The sequence below is a fragment of the Sciurus vulgaris genome (assembly GCF_902686455.1).
Source record: "Sciurus vulgaris genome assembly, chromosome: 3".
NCBI lineage: Eukaryota > Metazoa > Chordata > Mammalia > Rodentia > Sciuridae > Sciurus > Sciurus vulgaris.
The window spans coordinates 2,025,184-2,045,386 of NC_136463.1; the positions used below are offsets into that span (position 1 = coordinate 2,025,184).

Here is a 20,203-nt window from a genome sequence, read left to right on the forward strand (position 1 = left end):
TTTAGTCCTCTAAAAGGCACAGCTCAGCACGAATTCTCAGCAAACAGCAAACATTCTACAAAATAAAAAGCATACTGTCACAGAGCTGAGGAAGGCAGCGGGCCCGCTACAGGCAGAACAAGTTAGGGCAACCACAACACTGAGCAGGCACCTGTGCTACCAAGGATTGCACTGGGCCACTGGCAAGCCTGAACAAGCCCAAGACTTCGTGGCAGCCACTGACTACCAGTGCCTGATCCCAAGGACTGCACTGTGATCCTGAACAAGAAAATCCACTTGCAGGAATTACACACTAAAGAATTTAGAGGTGAGTCAGGTATAGTGATGCACACCTACAATCCCAGCAACATGGGAGGCTGAGGAAAGAGGCTCACACGTTCAAGGCCAATCTCAGCAACTCAGGGAGGACCTAAACAACTTATTGAGATCCTGTCTCAAAGTTTAAAAAAAAAAGAAAAGAAAAGGTTGGGGATTTAGTCCAGTGGTAAAGGGTCCTGGGTTCAATCCTTAGCACCAAAAAAAGAATCAGAAGTGATAGGACAATGACTTGTTCCAATGAACCAGGGAAACTGCTCACTACTCAACTTGCAAATTTTGAAACTTGCTTTCAAAATAAAATGTGGGCTGTCAGTCACCACAGCAAATCTGCTGAAACAAATCATTACGATTCTTTATTTCTTATACCACATTGTTTAAATCGCCATCACTAGGACCAGGTCTACCCACTTTCTAATAAAGGACAAAATGAAAGTTTTTCAACCTAGAAAAAGTACATGCCATTCTGAACTCAAAACTCCTTTGAAATTATCACAAAGTAGACTATATTCCTAAATTGTAGGGAAAAAACTTAAATACAATATCTAAATATCTATTCATTTTTTTACACTAAGGGAAATTTTTACACTAAGGGAAAGGAATTTTTTCCTTTTCATTAACATCTAGTAAATCTGATCAAAGAGATCATGGAAAAGGGTTTTCTGGGTTTTGCGGGGAGTACATATGAAAGAACTCTCTGGCATCTGATAAAAACCAAAGCCCCTCAGCCCAGCCCAGGAAATGTGCGGCTGTCCTCAGACACCCCGACCTATGCATCCCAGTGGGACCACACATCCCCTAGAAGGCACACAGCAATCCAGGTTAGCAACCCAAACGTAAGAGAAGTTGAAGAAGGAGAGAACAGAAAAGGACTACACTCAGCGGGGACAAAGGACACATGGAGTGGAAACAGCTGGGGTGTCGAGTAAGAAGTCGACATGGCCCAGCACTGCCAGCAAGGGAGAGCCTCTGGGGAAGATGGCTACTCTGTCGGTGGGTATGGGGCAACAGGGCCTAGGCAAGGGCTAGTGACTGCCAACCAGGTAAGGAGACAAGCAAATAAAGTAGGAAAAATAGTTTTTGGATTAGAGTAATATGTAGTTTTCATTAAAGTAATGAACTTCTTTAGTTGAAGATATAAAGAGCTGGATGGGGATGGGTTTGCCCCGATCCTACCATGCAGAGAAAGCTGCATAATCAACATCAAACTCGTTTTGTGCTCACCAAAGAGCTGAGACCACAGTGCAATCAACTGAATTCCATGAGACCACCACCCTCCCAGAGACAGGATTGTGCACCATTTCCACCTGGGAGAAACCAGCCAAAATGGACCCATACACTCGCAGCCCAGTTGGGGGCCAGCATGGCAGTTTGGAATAGCCAGGGGGTCCCAGAACAAGAGGAGCTCCCATCCTCCCAGGCCACTCCACTGGCTTGTGAAAAGCAGTGAGAATAGGCAGAGTAAAGTCCCCCCAGCCTGAATCCCCAAGGCCAGAAGCAGGAGATCCCTGTCCATGGAGCACAGGCTCAGGACCTCTGCACTTGGGGAAGGAGTGGAGACAAGGTCTGTGTTGCTTGGGGCAGGTAGAGAGAACTCCCAAGACTCAGGCAAAGACCACTGAGAAAAAGGTCCACCTGGGGTAAGAGCAGAAAACACCTTGGGCACAGAACTGTACACTGATACTAGACAGAGGCTGGCCACTGCAGGACAGGCAAGAGCATTGGGTTCAATCTCCAGTACCAGAACATTTTCACAGGTAATAGCTGAAATTTACTCAAAAATAAAGACATCAAGTTACACATCCAAGAAGCTCAAAGAACCCCAAGAAGAAGAAATTCCAAAAACCAAACAAGCACAAAAACAAATATGTCGCTGACAGTCTACCAAAAATCTAAAGGTAAAAAGGAAATCCTAAATACTGCCAGAGGGAAGGGTTGAGAAACCAAAGCAGAAGAAAGCCAGAGACACAAGAATCACCGCACACTTCTCATCCAAAACCACAAACCAGAAGACAACAAGGGGCTGCTTCCAAGTACCAAAGAAACAGCCCAACACGAAACTCTATAAACAGGAAAAAATAGCTTTCAACAATAAAGAATTTTCAAACAAAAATCTGGGAAGATTCAATGCCTACAGACCGAACTTCAAGAAATGTTCAAGGAGGCTCTTCCAGCAGGATGACCAGGACATCAGATGGAGACCTGGCCATGACAGGCAGTGCACAGCCCCAAATGGTAATGTGAACAAGAATATAAAAGACGTCTTCACCCTTACTTTAAACCCTACTGAGGGCCAGCGAGGACATGGAGCAATCATGCCCGATACCAAGAGTGCAAAACGGTACAGTACAAAACAGTTAGGCAGCTTCTTAAGGAACTGCACTCATACTGAACACGTGACCTGAATCCCCATCCTAAATATTTGCCAAAATATGTCCACACAAAGATCGAGTACTTTCAGAAACTTTATTCATAATTGCCAAGAACTGGAAACAACTCAAACCCCCATCAACTGGTGAACAGGTGAACAAAGTGTGGTATCTCCATAAAAATGGTACAAACAGGACAAGCTACCCCCCATGCTCACAGTGCAGCGGCATGGCAACTCACACTGCGGAGTGCAGGAGGGAGCCCTCTGGGTGTGATGGAAACGGGCTCTGCCTTGACTACAGAATTTGTCACACGACTGCATGTTTCTGTTAAAGCTCAGAGAAATATATTACATTCAAAAAGGTGAATTTTACTATACATAAATGGTATTCAGTCAGGCACAGAGGCATACACCTGTAATCCCAGCAACTCGGGAAGCTGAGGCAAGAGGGTTGCAAGTTCAAAGCCAGCCTCAGCAACAGCTAAGGCACTAAGCAGCTCAGTGAGACCTGGCCTCTAAATAAAATACAAAACAGGGCTGGGGATGTGGCTCAGTGGTTGAGTGCCCCCAAGTTCAATCCCCAGCACCCAAAAAATAAAAAATGAAATAAATAAATGGTATCGAAATAAACCTGATACTAAAGGGGAAAAAAGTGGGTGGGTACATTGTGTAATGGTCAAAAACAGTCTCTGGTGGAAGAAAATATGTGCAAATCACACATCTGATAAGGGACTAATATCCAGAAAATAAAAAACCTCCTACTACTGAACAAAACAAACAACTCAATTCAAAAATGGGCTAAGGACTGAATAGATATTTCTCCAGAGAAGGCACACAAATGGCCAACAAGCCCATCAGAATATACCGTAACAATCACTCGAGGCAAATCAAAACCACAAAGAGATCCCACCTCACACGCATTAGGATGCCTACCATCACAAAAACAAAGCAGTGAGCTCTAGCAAAGACTGGAGCAACTGGGACCTTGGGCACTGCTGGAGGTGACTGATGAGAGTGGGGCCATTTCCAAGGAAAGCAGGATGGCAGCTCCTCAAAGGGCAAACACAGAGTCACCATGAGAGGCAGCGGTCCTACTTCTGGGACTCACTCACCAAAACTGAAAGCAGGGACTCAAACAGGTGCCACTACACCACGTTCACAGCGGTGTTGCTCACAACAGCTAAATGCTATTGTGACCAGAGCTAAAAGGCAGAAACCACTCACAGGTCCACTGACAGATGCATAAACAAAGCGCGGCACAGCAGACACCAACAGAGTTCCGTTCAGCCACAGAAAGGAAGAGAATTCTGACATCTGCTACAGCAAAGATGCAGATACCATGCTAAGTGACGTAAGCCAGGCAAAGCAGAGCGGGCTGGGGACGTAGCCCAGAGAGAAAGAGCTTCTGTCTGCATGGAAGGCCCTGGACATGCTGCCAAAAAAGGAATGGGGAGGCGGGAGGCAGAGGCAAATATCATATGCTAACCTGATGAAGTCCCTAGAATGGCTGCACTCATGGAGCCAGAGAGAGGCTGGGCTTGGGAGGGGCGGGGGCTATGTAATGGAGACGGGGTTTAGGTTCAGACGGTGAAAGAGTTATGGAGGCGGATGGTGGAGACACCTGCACAACCGTGTGAACGTGCCCAGGGCCACGGACAACACGCCTAAACATGGCCAGGGTACTTCATGACACCCGTGTTTTATACCACAACAGAAAACAAAAGAACCCTCTAGACTGCATACGTTCAAATCCCAGCTCTGCCGTTTACGTACAGGACCACTGTGGACAAGCCCTCACCTCCATGTCTCCTCTTCCTTAGCTCTCAAGTGAAGCTCAGTAACAGAACCCACCACCCAGGACTGAGCAGATGAAAACAGTTCACACTGTGAGCACTCAGCAGACACTGGCAATGGTGATCCACAGTGTTTCGCGTGATACTTTGATGGAAAAGGCTCAATTAACCTTTCACATAAATACAAGCAGGATCAGTCAATTTCTTAAAAGTGTATGTAGCTATTATTAAGTGCTGAATACGGGGCAAATTTAAAGGGAAAAAATAATCATTATTTTACTAATTTTCCTTGAAACACTTCCCTGCTACAAAATAAAAGTAAATGCACCTAAAATTACTTAGAGGTTACATAACTCCAAAAAGAAAGAAAATCCTGGGATTTACCCAGCAGCATAAGGGAGGGCTGGCACTTACCGATCCAGCACTCTAAGCGGGCACAGGGTGTGGTCTTCACCACGTCAGGAGGGTCCACACCGACGTTCAGGCACAGAACTAAGGCCACGCTGACTGTCTTCATCTGGAAGCACAACAGAAACACATCAACACGGACTCGGGGGCTGCACGGCCTACTCACCCCCCACTCCCAACACTGGCAGGAGCAGCTGTTCTCAATCTCCTTACCATCAGTCGCCAGAAACAGATCTGATCAGAAGACAAAGAGCTCAAAGCCCTTGATACATTCTGCCAGATTCTTTGCAAAATCGCACAAATTATTATTTACAATCATTCACCATTTCACGAGGAAACCCATCCTGTGGATTTAATTTCACTCTTCCATATTGGTGAGGCTGAATATTTCTTCAAGGATGATTTTACTACTTTGTGAATTTTCCATTCATATTTATGTGGTCACTTACTGTCATCATGATTTTTTCTGATTAGTTTTCACGAGCTCTTGACACAGAAAGGGAAGGTTACACCTTCCTCCAAGGGACACCCCAGGCCATCGCCCGCCGTGCCTTCCTACCTGCTCCTCTTCCAGTGCTCCAATAGTAGGGAACAGCTCCACCCACCTGCTGCTTGCGCCCAAAAGACCTGGAAGGCATCCTTCCCCTGCCCACTTAGTCAGCACTCACTGAGCACCCCCAGGTGCAGTCACTATTTGCAGGTGTAGGGAATACATCAGGAAATCAAACAGATGAAAATACCCAAGGTGGAGAGCGGAAGGCACCACTCACAGTGCCCCTGGGGGCTGTGAGCTGGACAGCAGCCCTTCCTCCTCCACCCACCCGAGTCCAGCCACCAGCACCTGACACTTGCCTGTCACCTGCATGTCTCCACCACCAACTCTGATCCACGTATAAGCAGACACGCGCACACGCACCTCCCCCAACACAGTGCAGCAGAGCCAGGCTTTACTCGGTAGCTCACCACCTGTTTAAATCTGTCCCAAAGCTACAGCGGGTCTTGCTGCTGAAGCCAAGCTCTCCATCTGTAGCAGTAGCGTCCTCAGTCCCTCCACACCCTCCAGGCCATTCAGCAGTCCCTGCTGGGCTCCCCAGGTCGCTGCCCCTCCTGGCCCCAACTCTCCTGGGATCTCCGCCTCCAGCACCCTCCGGAAGTGCCTTCCCTCAGTGCCAAGCGTGCCTGTGCCCTGTGGCCCCAAGGCTCATGGTAGACTCCCACCAACACCTCTGAGCAGAAACGTGGCACAGGCCAGGGGCTAACTACACAGAGGATGACCACAGGTGTCTTTTGTCCTGGTGTTTTGTTTGTTTCTGTGCTGGGGATGAAACCCAGGGCCTCACCCATGCCTGTGTAGCCACTGAGCCACACCCCCAGTTAGTGTTTTACTTTGGACTATTTAATCCCACTGGGTGTTATACTGATACATGATACAAATGAGGATTACTATTTTTCAAAAAACTAGCCAACTGTGCCAATTCCCCTAAGCACTCTCCCCTAACTCAGTTTGTGGGCCTTTGGTGTATGTTAATTCTTGTCTGTACTGGGCCACTGAATTTACCCACTAACCCACCAGCCAGGTCTTCTGGTTTGAGCTACCGGTTTAAACAATTTAGCTTCACATTTCATAATAACTAGCAAGGATCAGTTTTTCTTCCTTAAAATATATTTTTTTAATCTTACTTAGCCCATTTTATCATCATCTATTTTTTTCCTAATTAATCAGTTATTTGATCTTTAATCCGACTACGGTTGTGATTAAAACAGCACTGAATACTCAAAGCAATTTGGTAAAAGTGAAATCTTCATAATGTTCTGTAGAGATCACAGTATGTCTCCCCAGTTAAGTCTCCTTTAGCTTTTTCAGCAATGTTTTTAGTTTTCTTCACCAAGAAGTCCTGCACATATTAAGAGTACCCCCAGATATTTCACTGAGACCCCAGCACAGGCACATATTTCTCTGGAACCGTTTCCTGTTGCCCCTGCCCTCAAGGAGGGATGCCCTCTATGTGCTTCAATAAATATGTCACCACACTTGCTGCTCTGTGGCCATTCTCTTCAGGTTCGGAAGGGAACAGCGAGGGTACTGCCTCATTCCAACAGGTCGTTCCTCGTTCTGGTTTAGGACTTACTGTATGGTCCAGAACTTCTAGAACAATGTTAATAACAATTACAACAGGATGACGGGGAGATCATCACCCTTGACTGTAACAACACTGTCCCGTTTCCCTGCTAAGAACGAGGATGCCGCTGATCACATCCAGGTATGCTCAGCTCTCCAGCAGGGAATTAAAGTTCTGTGGGCAGAGGAAGCACTTGGCCCTCCCTTCCCCAGGAGCTGCACCACTGCCTGCAGGACCTGAGAAGAGAGCAGCTCTTCCCACAGACCTTAGCCAGGGTCTTCTCACTACGCGGAGACAAGCGGCCCGTTGGTCCACTGCCAAAAGGTGCTGAAATTCAATCAGAGAACAGCAGTGACTGTGCTTCTTAGTCATCCTCCAATATTTAAGTGATTAGTGTCAATAACTCCACAGAGCTAATCCCTTACTTCACAGCAAACTCAGTCTTTGAGGATAGATAAGCTACCCAGAGGGAGCAACTTCACAGCGACATTTCACAATCCTGCTGCAGTGGACAATGGCTAGTGCCTGCCTGCCCAACTTAAGCCATGGTTATGTCCTCCACCCTGTAACAGGGAACCACAGGTCTCCGCAAGGCACTGAGCCAAGCCCTGGAGCAGGTTCCAAGCCACTTCCTGAGGAAAGAGCTGGTTTTACTCGCAGTCCTCAAGGCCTCCACGGAGAAAACCACCTTCCCTGCTCAGGTTCTCAAATGTTCAAACACAGTGATCCCTTTATCTGCAGTTTCCATTACCTGAGTCAACTGCAGTCAGAGACAGAACATAGAAAATTCCAGAAGCTGATCATGAGTTCTGCGTTGCTGATCACTCTGAGCAGCATGATGAAATCTCCGTCCTGTGCAGGATGTTATCCACCCTGTATATGTGACCCACCATTAGTCACTTAGTGGCTCTCTGGGTATCAAATTGACTGCCGCAGCACCATGGCACTCAGGTTCAAGGAGCCTTTGCTTTTCTAAAGAGCAGCCCCAGAACACAACAGGAGAGATGCGGCCATTCAGATGTACCAGAGAGAAGACATGAAGTGTTTCCTCTAAGTGAGAGATTAAGGTGCAGTAACATAATGGGGATGGGGGTGGGGGGTACGGGGGGAGACAACTGCCTTTGTTTTATTTTATTGTAATAAACTAGTATGCATGTTCTATTTTATCACTGGTTGTCATGAGAAGCCACTTGGGAACCAGGTGGAATGATCAGATCCCAAGAGCTGCGACCTCAGCATTTGCTGGACTAACAGTCTGAATGGGTTACTGGGTGGTAACTAGGCAAAAGGGGTGTGGCTGGGAAAGGAGGTTGCAGGTACCTGCCCTTGGGAATCGGCTTGTCCCTTCTCCACCCCGCCCTGAGCAGCTTTCCTCCACCACATCCTTCTGCCATGCTGTCCTGCCTCACCTCTGGCCCAGAGCAGTGGAGTTGGCTGACCTTGGGCTAAGATCTCTGAACTCATGAGCCCAAATAAGCTCATCCTTGTCCAGGTTGCTGTCCCTGGGCATCATGACCACAGAGATGAAAACCTGGCTGATACCTTACCATGCCTGATCAATGAATCAACCCCATCGCAACACTGTTACTGTTGCTGATACCTTACCATGCCTGATTTATAGATTAATCCTCATCACAGGCATATGGGCAAAGGAAAGCCACAGTACATTTATAGCCTGGCACTACCCAGGGTCTCAGCGTTCTCTGGGGTCTTGGAATATGTCCCCATGGATAAGGGTCTGCTGTAGACCATCTGCTTCATCAACTGAACTGGTTCCCAACTGGTTTCTCATTTTGTTCTTAATGTGCAAAAGGAACATCCTGTGCACCGCAGGAAGAAGGGGAGAGTCGTTTTCTGGGCTGGTGCCTGTTCAGTCATTTGCCATTTGGGGGATGTAGCGGTGGGGCAAGGACTCACAGGGCTCTGGTAAGGCATTGCCAACATCTCTGATTCAAACAAGACACTTCTCAGTAAATAAGCAAGTTTTAAGTTAATTACAAAAATTCTCTGACAATCTGATTTCATAGACAAAAACACTAGCGGAGGCCCAGAAGTCACTTGAGCCCCGTGGGACACTCAGGGCATCTTCGCTCACCAAAGGCACCTAGAGCAACAGTTTCTCCTTCACTGCCCTGAAGGACAGCAGCAGGAGGGACTGGCCCGCGGAAAGAGAGGTGGGCTGCAGGAACAGATGAAGACCAGGAAGAAATCAATCTGACACAGGCTTGCTTATGCTACACCCCTACCCGCAACATCCTTCACACTCCTTACGAAAACAAGAAAAAAAAAAAACAAAACAAAAAAACTCAAGAACACACTGGCACAGAAACTAGAAACACCTGTTTGTTCAGACAACTAGTTAGCAACTTAATCCAAAATTGGGTAAAAGAGTACAGCTAACTATCCTTAAGCCAATCAAATATATCTGATTCCTCTACAAATTTTAACCATGTTGGCATAATTTCAAATACGGGGATTTGTTTGTTTGTTATTAGGGATTGAACTCAGGGGTGCTCTACTGCTGAGCTATATCCTCAGTCCTTTTTATTGTTCATTTTGAGACAGGGTCTCACTGCTAAGGCTGGCCTCAAACTTGAAATCCTCCTGCCTCAGACTTCCATGTCACTAGAATGTGCTAAGTTTTAAGATCTTAGTTTTACTTAAAATGTCTTTCTGGTATTTTATTTTTGTCTCTATGCCAAAACTTCTAGATGAATGATTTTTAATAATACAGTCATATATTTTTCCATATAAAGGCTATCAAATTTAATGTACCCAAAACTGTAGAACAGTATATAAAATAACCATTTTGGACTTTAAAACACTTCTCCAATGCAATATAACTTAAGCTGACATACTTATATCCCAAAAAGTTAATTTTGAATTTGAAAAGAGTATCATTCTGAGAAGGTATAAAACTTCAAGTCATCACTGGAGTGGGGTTTAACTCTCTCTGAAGCAAGTGTGAAGAAGGTGGAGTTGAGCCCCGAGGTGCCCAGGGCTTGAAGGTCATGGAGTGCTGTCTCACACCTGGCCCTGGCATGGTCCCTCTGGAAGTGCCCTTGGGGGCTGGATGGACTCCCCAAGATGCTCAGCCCTAGTCAAAGAAAGATCTTTAAGGCACCCTGGAATTATGTGAGAGGCAAGGGCCAGCAGACAGCAGGGTCCCAGCATTTAAGCAGCTGAGCACCTTCCTGTGAGTCCTCTGGTACCAGATGTGTTCTGAAAGTCAGAATTCTTCTTGAGACAGCCAGGAGGCTCTGGAGCAGCCCAGAGTTCAGAAGCATCACACTGAATGGCGAAAGGCACTGGGACCCTCCCTCCTCCGTGCCCAGCCACGTGCTGCCTAGATAGCTGGGGAAGTATGTCAGGGCTCAGAGCCCTGTACTCTCAGAACTGCACAAACCACCCCCACATGAAGGCCTGCACCCCAGGTGTATGCCACCTCCCTGGTTAGATATGGAACAATGCCCGTCACCATCAGAAGAACACTAACCAAACCACAAGGGATATCTTCATTGGCATCATCTTACTTAACTGATTTAGGGGGGGGAATCTTTTTCTTTCTTTCTTTCCTTTTTTTTTTTTTTTTTTTTTTAAGATACGGGTAATCTGGTGGCGCAACCAAATTCAAAAACCCACAGGCAACTTGCCACAGCCTCTGGTTCAGTGCCACACAAGAGAAGAACCATACGCGCTCCAGCCTGCCCGTCACATGGTCTGTCCATGTTGAGCCGGGGCTCACACAGACAAATGAGTGCGAGAAACAGACAGCGAGCCAGGGCTGGCTACCCATGTCACAACACTCACTGTTCCCCTGCCTGTCTGAGGACAAAGCCTCCCACTCCCAGGAGCCTTCATTAGGATTTGGAGCATCAAGAAAAACTGAGCAGAGCTGAGGCTACACAAATGAATAATTTATAAAGAAAGTCAGAAACGAGAACATACAGCAAAGAGAAGAGAAGGGAGCCAGGTAATCAGGTGCCTCAGGAGAAAGGAAAACTAGCCTGCCCCAACTCCCATCCCGAAGCCTGCTAGACAGATGCAAACGGGCCTGGCAGGAAGACATCAAACTGAACTTCTATAAACAAAACCTATAACACAAAACAAGATCGCCATTGCCAGCAGCAAACATGCTAGCTTGGGAAATTCCCTATTTTTTATATTCCTTTGTTCCTTTCAATGGGAACTGGAAATGAGGGGACAAGATTCTGGAATTTATGAGTTCATTTTGTTACACTGAGTTGGAAGCATAACAGGTTTAAATGTGCTTTTCTTTAGGCCAAACTCTGTCTATATTTCACTGGTTTTAAAATCAACTACTCTTGTAAAACAGCCTAATAGAAAGGAAAAGAAAACAGGCAAATTTTTCTACATTGAAGTCAGGAAGCCCCGGTCCCTGCTGCCATCTCAAACATGTGTCTCACAAACTGCTCAGAGACTGAGTTTGACCCAACAAGGGAGACCTTTGAGAAGTTGAGGTTTCTAAAAAATCGAATAAAGAAGCACATATGAAAAGTTTCAAAAAAGGAACCAGCAAGAGCTCACCTAAAGGTGTTGTTTTTTTCAGGGAAGGGGTTACTACTATAGAGAGCATAACCATTTTAAACGAACACAAGAAATTCTCTTCTTTGTGGACTTCTATGCCAAATACACTTTGGTGGTTCTACAGTGACAAATGGTGGGTCCTGGTGCTGGGTCCCTACCTGCATGACTCTCCCCAGGGTCTTTAAATGAATTGCCTCCAGCCTCTGCTGCCAGTCCACTCCCAGAAGCAAGCAAGGACCGGGGAGCCCCTTCACTGCCTATCCTTGTAAAGCCCATGGGCCATAATCAAACGGCATGTTAAACGTAGTGCTTAGGACAGAAAATTAAATAGCCTATAAAAACCTGCTTCTAGGTCGCACGACTCTGTTGGTGAGCTCATCTGGTAAACAGGCAGATTCTGTGGCCTGTGAAGCATATCTCTACACAGACATAAGACACATTTCCAAAAGATATTAAATGGCATGGGACAGGGCTGGGGTCGTGGCTCTGTGGTAAAGCACTTGCCTAGCATGCATGAGGCACTGGGTTTGATTCTCAGCACCACATATAAATAAGTAAAGGTTCATCAACAACTAATAAAAATATTTTTTAAAAAATAAATAAATAAAATGGCATGGGACAGGCACCAACATAACTGAATGAGAAGGAGGACACAAAACCATGACCACAGGTATCATTTCAGATGTGCAGATGAGTCAGGCAGAGGTCACAGAGGTAACACACACCCCAGGACTCTGCATCTCTGGGGAGGGGCAATGTGGACCACCCTTCTCTATACCTGGCCCTTCAGTGTGATGCTTTTCAACTTTCCCAACAAATACCCATGACTTCCACAAGCAAGGAAAAGTATAAAGTGATTTCACCACCATAGCCAAAGATTTCTTTCACGAGTGTGTGTGTACATATGTACAATTTTTGGGTCTGTGTGTGGTTCTGGAGGTTGAATGCAGAGGTGCTCTACCACTGAGCCACATCCCTGGTCCTTTTGATTTTTATTTGAGACAGGGTCTCGCTAGGTTGCAGAGGCTGGCTTTGAACTCACGTGCTCTTGCTGCTGCCTCCGGAGCAGTTGGGATGGCGGGAGTGCACCACACCTGCCCGTATGTACGATTTTCACCTACCCTGAGGATAAAAAGGTGAGCATCCACCTAGGGGTGTTTCGGGAGGTGCGCTGCAGGCTTGCTGGGGCACCAGGAGGTCCCTTCACTTGCTCCTGAGAGCCCTGGCCCCAGAAGCAACACTGGGTCTTACAAAACAACCGTGCACCTGTGTGGTTTTTCTCTGCTCCTTCCCAGTTCGGGACACACAACAAAGCCCACTGTTGACATGTCTTCAATGGGGACACGATTTTCCAATTCAATCATGGACTAGTTCCAAGGCTATTTAGAGACGGCTTTTATTTTGTAAAATGCTCAACCACAGCTTCACTAGTCCCAAGGTAAATTAAAATTAGCAACATTGCCAAGGGACTGACTGTTTCACCTCTCTCCATTGTCCAGCATCATGTCATCCATGGTACAGGCCTCAAGAAAGCAATCCCAAGGCAAACAAAGATCCGAACAGCCCCCAGGCTGCTGAAGGTGCAGCCACAGCAGCCCACAACACGCCTCAGAAAGCCTGGGAAGCTTTGCTCTACTTCCCGACCAGCCTCCGGCCTGGGCCAACATGACTTATGAGCCATTCCCAAAGTCCCGGCACTCACGGGAAGGGGAGGCAGATTCCAACAGGGCCTTGAGGAAAGGCCTCTCCCAGGACAAAAAGGTGTAAAAAAGGCTGCTTTCAGGAAGACCATGACTAGACTGACAGCAACGACAGGGAGAGAGTGAAGGGAACTAGGCAGGCTGTCACAGTGATGCAGGGGGTCAGAGGGGCAAGAGTGGAAGGCAGCAGAGATGCCAGAGGGTGAACGAAGGCCGTGTGCAGCTGAGCTACAGTGGGCAGCCTTTCTAGGATAGGGACAGAAAGAACTGTGCCCTCAAGACTCTTCGTCAAGGGCAGCCTGTGAGCAGGTCCCTGCACCTCATGCTGCTGGCCAAGAATCAGACAGTGAGCCCAACAGTCAGCCTCCGCCCCTCAGGGAGTGGACACGCACCGGTTCTTCAGGAGGCAGTGACAGCTTCTAGAATTCCCTCGAGTGTCTCAGTACCGTGACTTCGGGGTCTGGTTCTGGGACCTCCAGAGTCCTTGGGCACAATCCTCTCCATTTAGCCCAGCTGGGGAGGATGTTGACGTCTGGCGTCTTTCTGAATGGCTCTGCCGCTACTAAGAGTGCCGGCTCTGCAAACCTCACTGAGTAAATGATGCGGAAACAGCCAGAGGGAACCACCCCAAGGAATTTCAAATGAGAACTCACCGTGGCACAGCCACGGGAGGGAAGGACTGTAAATGGGAAATAACAGTCAGCAACGTTTCAATGTCTTCCCAAGTCCTGGTGGTAAAGGGGGCAGGGCACATGGATACCTCTGGGGATTACCGATCACTAGCCTGAGCTGACACAAACCAGGTCTACAACAGGTCCACAGCCCAGAGCTCACCCAGCAAGGGGCTGTGCCCTCCTCAGCTGCTGCCAGGCTCCCTCCAACACAGATAGCAAGAAATTCCTTACAACCTGCTTTTCACTGCACGTGTCTTCTTGGAGCTCTTGCCGTTCTAATAATGGCTCAAAAGATGTTGTCCTTACCATTCTCTACCAGGTCTGATCTCAGAAAGTGTTGAAAACACAGCACACGAAATGAAGGAGGCCGCGCTCCCTCAGGCCCTTGGCAGTCTCACTGTGCACAGGGCCTGCCAGCTCACAGGGCTCCCTGCAGCACAGCCACAGTGAGAGGCACGTGTTCCTGAAGGAGCCACAGAAACAACTCCTAAAAAAGTCTTCTCCTGGTACGCTAATGTTTTTAAGAAGAATTCAAGTAGAGTCGCAAAAACATCTGATGTTTAGATTGGTTATCTTTTCTTTAAAAAAGAAAACCATCTTAAATATGTCATTCTTCAGAGCATGAATAAGGCAGGCCTCTGAAACACCAACACTGGGCCCTTCCTCAGGAAGGCCACCACTCTGTCCCCATGGGTCGGCTGAGCACACTCCCAGACATGACTCACCATGACCTAGGGGGTGGGCTTCCTCCTCCCTCAAGTCCTCCAACACCTGGGACCATGGCTGACATGAAGGGAGAGTGTCAGGCTTTTTCAGAAGAGCGATGACTGAGACCCACCCTACTGAGTGGTCTCTGAAAGCAGCCTTTAGAAGCACCAAGAAGAAACTCCATACTCCTGAGACAGGAAGTCCACTTGGTGAGCCATACCTGGTGCAGAGATGAAAGATGAGATGGCATTTCATGCTCTGTACAGTCATTTGTCCAGAGCACACGGTCCAACAGAAGTCCCAACACTGTCTCAAAAATGTTGTGGAACCATGGAGAATCCTTATGACCATAGCGGTTCTTTTGTTAAATTTATTTTTAACTGGCATAAGAACAAAATTGTGCATATTAATGGGGTACCTTGTTATGTTTAACACATGTATATACTACATGCTGTTAAAATCAGGGTAAAACATCCATCTTCCCCAATATTTATCCTTTAGTTATGGGGAGACATTCAAAACCTTCTCTAGCTTGCTGAAATATACAGTACATGATCACTGTTGATAGTCACCCTACTGTGCAATGCACACCAGAACTTCTTCCTCCTATCCAACTTAGCACCCACTGACCAACTTCTCCCCACCTCCCCACAAGTCCCTCAGAGCGTCCATGTGTGAATGTCATTTCATGTTAAATAGAAACAAGAAGACACAAGAGCAAGGGATTCTGAGTATCTATTTCCAGTGTCTTCATCACTGCCTATGGCTGCATCAGCAATAGCCACAGGTCCTGTGGATATCAGGGTGAACAAGACACTGTCCTGTCCATTCCACGAAAGGACAAACACAAGCTGGATTTCCTGCCAGAAATGTATGAATCCCAACGATGCCCAAGGGAAAGGCTCAGAGCTAACCTTGTCTGACAGAACTGGGGAACGTGTTGCAAGGAAAAACGACATTTGAGTCTGGAGGGAGAATTCACAGGCAGATGAGAAGTGATGGGCAGCACAGCGTGGTAGAGTCCGAGGCTGGCAGGTGGCCAGGGTGCTCCAAGTAGAGCAAATTCAGGAGCTAGACTCCCAGGGAAAAAGGGTCAGCATGGACATGCCCTTCTTCTTAGAAGAAATGTGTCCACAGAGGGCCCTGGCTCTGCCCCTGTGCTGACACTGCTGGGCAGTGGCTCTGAGATGTTTTGTATAAATATATGCACACGTGCTCATACACATTCATATTCACATGTATTATTCCCCCTTAAAACTTCCACCCACATTATGGACTTCTATCTTTTACAAATGGTTTTCAAATCTGCTTCAACTGAAAGTTCAAGGAAAAGTACTGATACTTTTCTTTAGACTGTAACAAGACATGGGCTTCAAAGAAAAATTCAGTTACTGTAGTTTCAAGGTCCAATAACCCCCAAAAGCTCCCGTGTTAAAAGGTTTGTCCATCAAGGTGGAGGTACCAAGAAGCACATGGCTCTGTAAGAGGCAGGGCCTGACGGAGGCCCGTAGAGCAGGGACTGTGGGTACATGCCCTCGAAGGGGCTTTGGTGACCCAGGTCTGGTCCTGCTTCGCTCTGTTCCTAGCTGGTGACATAAGTGGTTTGCTCCAACACATTACTGGCAGTTACCATTTGGCACGCATATCACAGACCCAAAGCAGCAGGGCTCCTGATGTTGGACTGCAACCTCCAGCTAATAAACCTGTTTTCTTTATACATTAAATATCCCAGGCAGCTCACTAGAGTCATGTGATTACTATAGTCACAAAGAAAAGGCTGGGACTCAGAATGGCTTCAAATATCTCCACACCAGAGGCTAAGCAAACCAGGTTTCTAACTTAGAATCTAACACTGTAACAGTCAGTTAAGCACAAAAATAGAGTGAAATTAAAACTCATTTTAAAACCTATCCTGTTTTAGAATGATAGCAAACTTTCCTTTTCAAGTTAAAAACTGAACAGTTCCTGGTGTAAGGAGAAATAGAAATCACCACCACTTAGGTGCATTTTTGCCAAAAAGGCTTAATATGATCCAGTCACACATCCAGGCTGAGCTCCCAGTTCACAGGACATGCAGGGAAGAGAAACAGGTCAAACGCACCTCAAGATACCGTCTGCAGGACACTGCAGTGCAACCAGCCTGGGCTTCCTCCAGGAAGTCAATGTCATATGAAAAACAGGTTCCCGATTTAGAAAAGATGATACAAACAACGATAATGAGCAGATCTTGGTTCATTTGGGGGGGGGGGGGTGAACAGCTATCAAAGATGCCATTACACTGCTGACCACTGTGGACAGAGAACAGATGGAGACGATGGGGTGCACACTGCCAGTTTCCCAGGCATGAGGTAGGTGCCATGATCCCCCGGGAGGAGGGCTTTCTCTTTCATGAGCCACTCTCATGGAAGTCACCCCAGACTGCGGAGGACCACACCTGCAAGTTTCCCTGAACATTCGCCCTCCCTCAGAGGAAGCAGCCCAAGGAGGGCCATTAGCCTCTGCCCTGCCTTACTCTTAGGAGACACTGCAAACGTGTGCAGGAAGGAGGTCGGGATGTGCACTGTTTCAAATGATTCAAAATCAAACAGCAAAAAATGTGAGAGCATAGAGATGTACCCAACTGTCAGGGTTAGGCAGAGGGCAGGAGGTGTTCTCAACTCTTCTGGTGGTAGGAAATTTCTTCAGAACGAATGAATGCTGAGAAGCAATCCACATCGCCAAAACACCAATCACAAGAATCCAAGTAAAAACGCACTCTATTGCTTGAGACTAGTTTCCAAGTAATTAAAGGCGTTCAAGTTTCTAAGAAAGGACACGTTCTAAAAACTGTTACACTCGACAGACTGCAAGTACACCTACGCCACTCTAAAACCCAGTCGGAAAACCAGAGGAGCAACGCTATTCAAACGCTGGCCACATTTTCTGCCACTCTTCCTAAACTGACGGGCAGCATCTTCGGTGGAGAACTGTCCAGGCTTTCCTTCCTTCAGGAGAAGTGTCTGTACCACTGGCCTGCTCTTTCAGTGGGCCACTGTCAAGAGGTCATGCCAGACTCTGTGGAAGGACTGCATCTGGAAGCTTCCCTGCACATTTCCGCCCCTCACTAGGAGCAGCCCAACAAGGGCCACCAACCTCCACTCCTTCCCCCCAGAGTCGCCACATGATACCTCCAGAGGACGCGGTGAACAGAGTCCTTCCCGGCATCATTATTGGCAGGGCCTCATCTTCTCTGGATTACCAGACAAGCACATGAAGCCCACTGCGCCCTCCTGCCACAGCAGTAACAGGGGAGCATTACGCACGACATGAACACGGTTCAGAAATGTCTTCTGTCTGTATCATCATTATATTGTATAACTGAGTTTTGCTACACATTCCAGGAATAGGAAGTAAAATATTTTCACATTTTGCTTAGCTGAGTGTATAACAAATGTGATAAAACTGAACCAATAGGAGGAGGAGGAGGAGATGGGGAAGGAGGGGAGGAAATGGAGGGAGGGAGCAGGGAGATGGAGGGAGAAGAGAGCAGGAAGAGAAGGGCAGGCAGAGGAAGAGATGGGTGAGGAGGAGGAGGAGGAGGAGGAGGAGGAGGAGGAGGAGGGTGAGAATGGGGAGAGAAAGGGAGGCAGGAAGAAACAGGCTGCAGAGGAAGGCAGTGGGGGGACAGTGGGGTCTGCAGAGAGCAGGGAGAGGGGAGGAAGAGTAAAGGAGGATGAGGAAGTACAAAAGCCACTGGGGGAGGGGGCAGTGCTGGGGACTGAGCCAGGGACACTCTGCCCAGTCCTTTTTATTTAGTTTTGAGACAGGGATTCCCCAACTTGCTAATGCTGGCCTTAACCTGGCGATCCTCCTGCCATAGCTCTGAGTCACTGGGGTTACAGGTGAACGCCAACACACCTGCTGAGAAAATCAACTTTGTGAGCATAGACCCAAAAGAAAAGACAAGAAAACCCCATCACTCTCCCTGCCTGCCATACCCAGGACCCCCAATGTGGGGGCTCCCTCCCAGGACCAGGACAGCTGCAGCAACACAACATGTTCTGAACCACTAGCTGTGCTTTTCACTCACCAAAATGTTACTTTCAAGGTGTAAATTTTAACTTTGTCTTCTTTTAAAGTATTACGACTGGCCTATAATGGCATCTCTAAAAAAAAAAAAAAAATTATTTTAAACTTTAATCAAATTATTTATATATACACCTCCTTAAAACACATCACCACTGTTTTCTGGCTTAACACTAGTTGACACTGCATCTGGAAGCTTCCAGTCACTGTCAACACGAGTCCAGTAGTTTCCTTCTGGGAATCTCCCCTTCCCCAAAGGAAGACAATTAAAACACCTGCCACAATTCTTAGACAAAGCATGCCATTTCCAAAATGCCATTCATGTTCTGGTCTGCTCCCAGCTAAGAATTCTGAGAACCTGAGGTTGTAGGTTGTAGAGCCCCACATAACCAGCTTTTTGAAAGTAGTCTGCCTGAAAGATTGTAAGGTTGACGACAACAAAATGTAATGTTTCCATAAGATTAAGGTGTGCAGCATACACACACACACACACACACACACACACACACACACAGAGTCAGGAAACGTTCATCATGCACCTGTCCAAATTATTAGCATCTGTTTTGTTCAAAAAAGAGGAAAAAGAAAAATTAAGAAAAAAATCAAAGTCAATATGAAAAAGGGAAAAAAAAAAAAAAATGAACAGCAGATTCCAAAAGAAAACCTCAAATGGTAAGGCGCACATGAAAACCTGCAGCACTGCCCTGGCTCAGAGTAGCCAGAAGAGCTCCAGAGTCAGGCTGGAAGAGCTTGGAGCCTCGTGCGCTTGATGCTGGCATGGATGCCGGCAGAGGGGAGCCTCATGCACTCCTGGACACACAGCATGAACCACAACTGCCTCTTCAGAGAGGATTCCGGCAACGTGACCCCCTTGAAGAATCTACACACACCACTACTCAATTCCATCAAATGACAAGCCATATATTAAGAGGAAATATCAGCAGATCATGTGTCCTACAAAGGCACAGCTGCTCTGGAAAACAGTTCTGCAGTTTCTTAGAAATAGAAACATGCAACTACATGACCCAGCAATTGCACTCCTGGGCATTTATCTCAGAAATGGAAACTCAGGTTCAGGAAAAAAACCTGTATGTAACTGCTCATGGCAGCTTATTCATAATGGAACCAACCCAGATGTCCTTCAGCAAGTAGTGCTTCACAACTGTCCTCCATCCGCACCTCTAAACACCACCCAGCAGCAAAATGGGACAAGGAACTGACACCTAACTCAGATGGCTGTCCAGAGAATCATCTGAGCAGAAAAGAAGCTAGTCCCGTATATATGATATGATTCTATTTACGTTGACACTCTTGAAATGAAACACTACAGCAACAGAGGACGCCAGTGGTTGTCAGGGCTGGGGTGGCGTCTATCACAGGACAGGAGGGCTCTGTGGTGGTGGAACATTCTGCATGGAAGCGAGCATCTGAGCTGTGATACTACAGCAGAGTTTTTCAAGCTATCAGCACTGGGGGAAATTGGGTGGAAGGTACGTGGGGG

At 47.1% G+C, this 20,203-nt stretch overlaps 1 protein-coding gene across 1 annotated transcript in view; it reads right to left on the reverse strand.

The window, feature by feature from the left end:
• RPTOR (regulatory associated protein of MTOR complex 1) overlaps window positions 1-20,203 on the reverse strand; it is a 346,921-nt gene that overhangs the window by 269,094 nt on the left and 57,624 nt on the right. Inside the window, exon 2 of the mRNA XM_079133423.1 lies at window positions 4,894-4,996. Within this exon, the coding sequence (XP_078989549.1) occupies window positions 4,894-4,996 (103 nt within the window). The remainder of the gene's footprint in view (window positions 1-4,893; window positions 4,997-20,203) is intronic.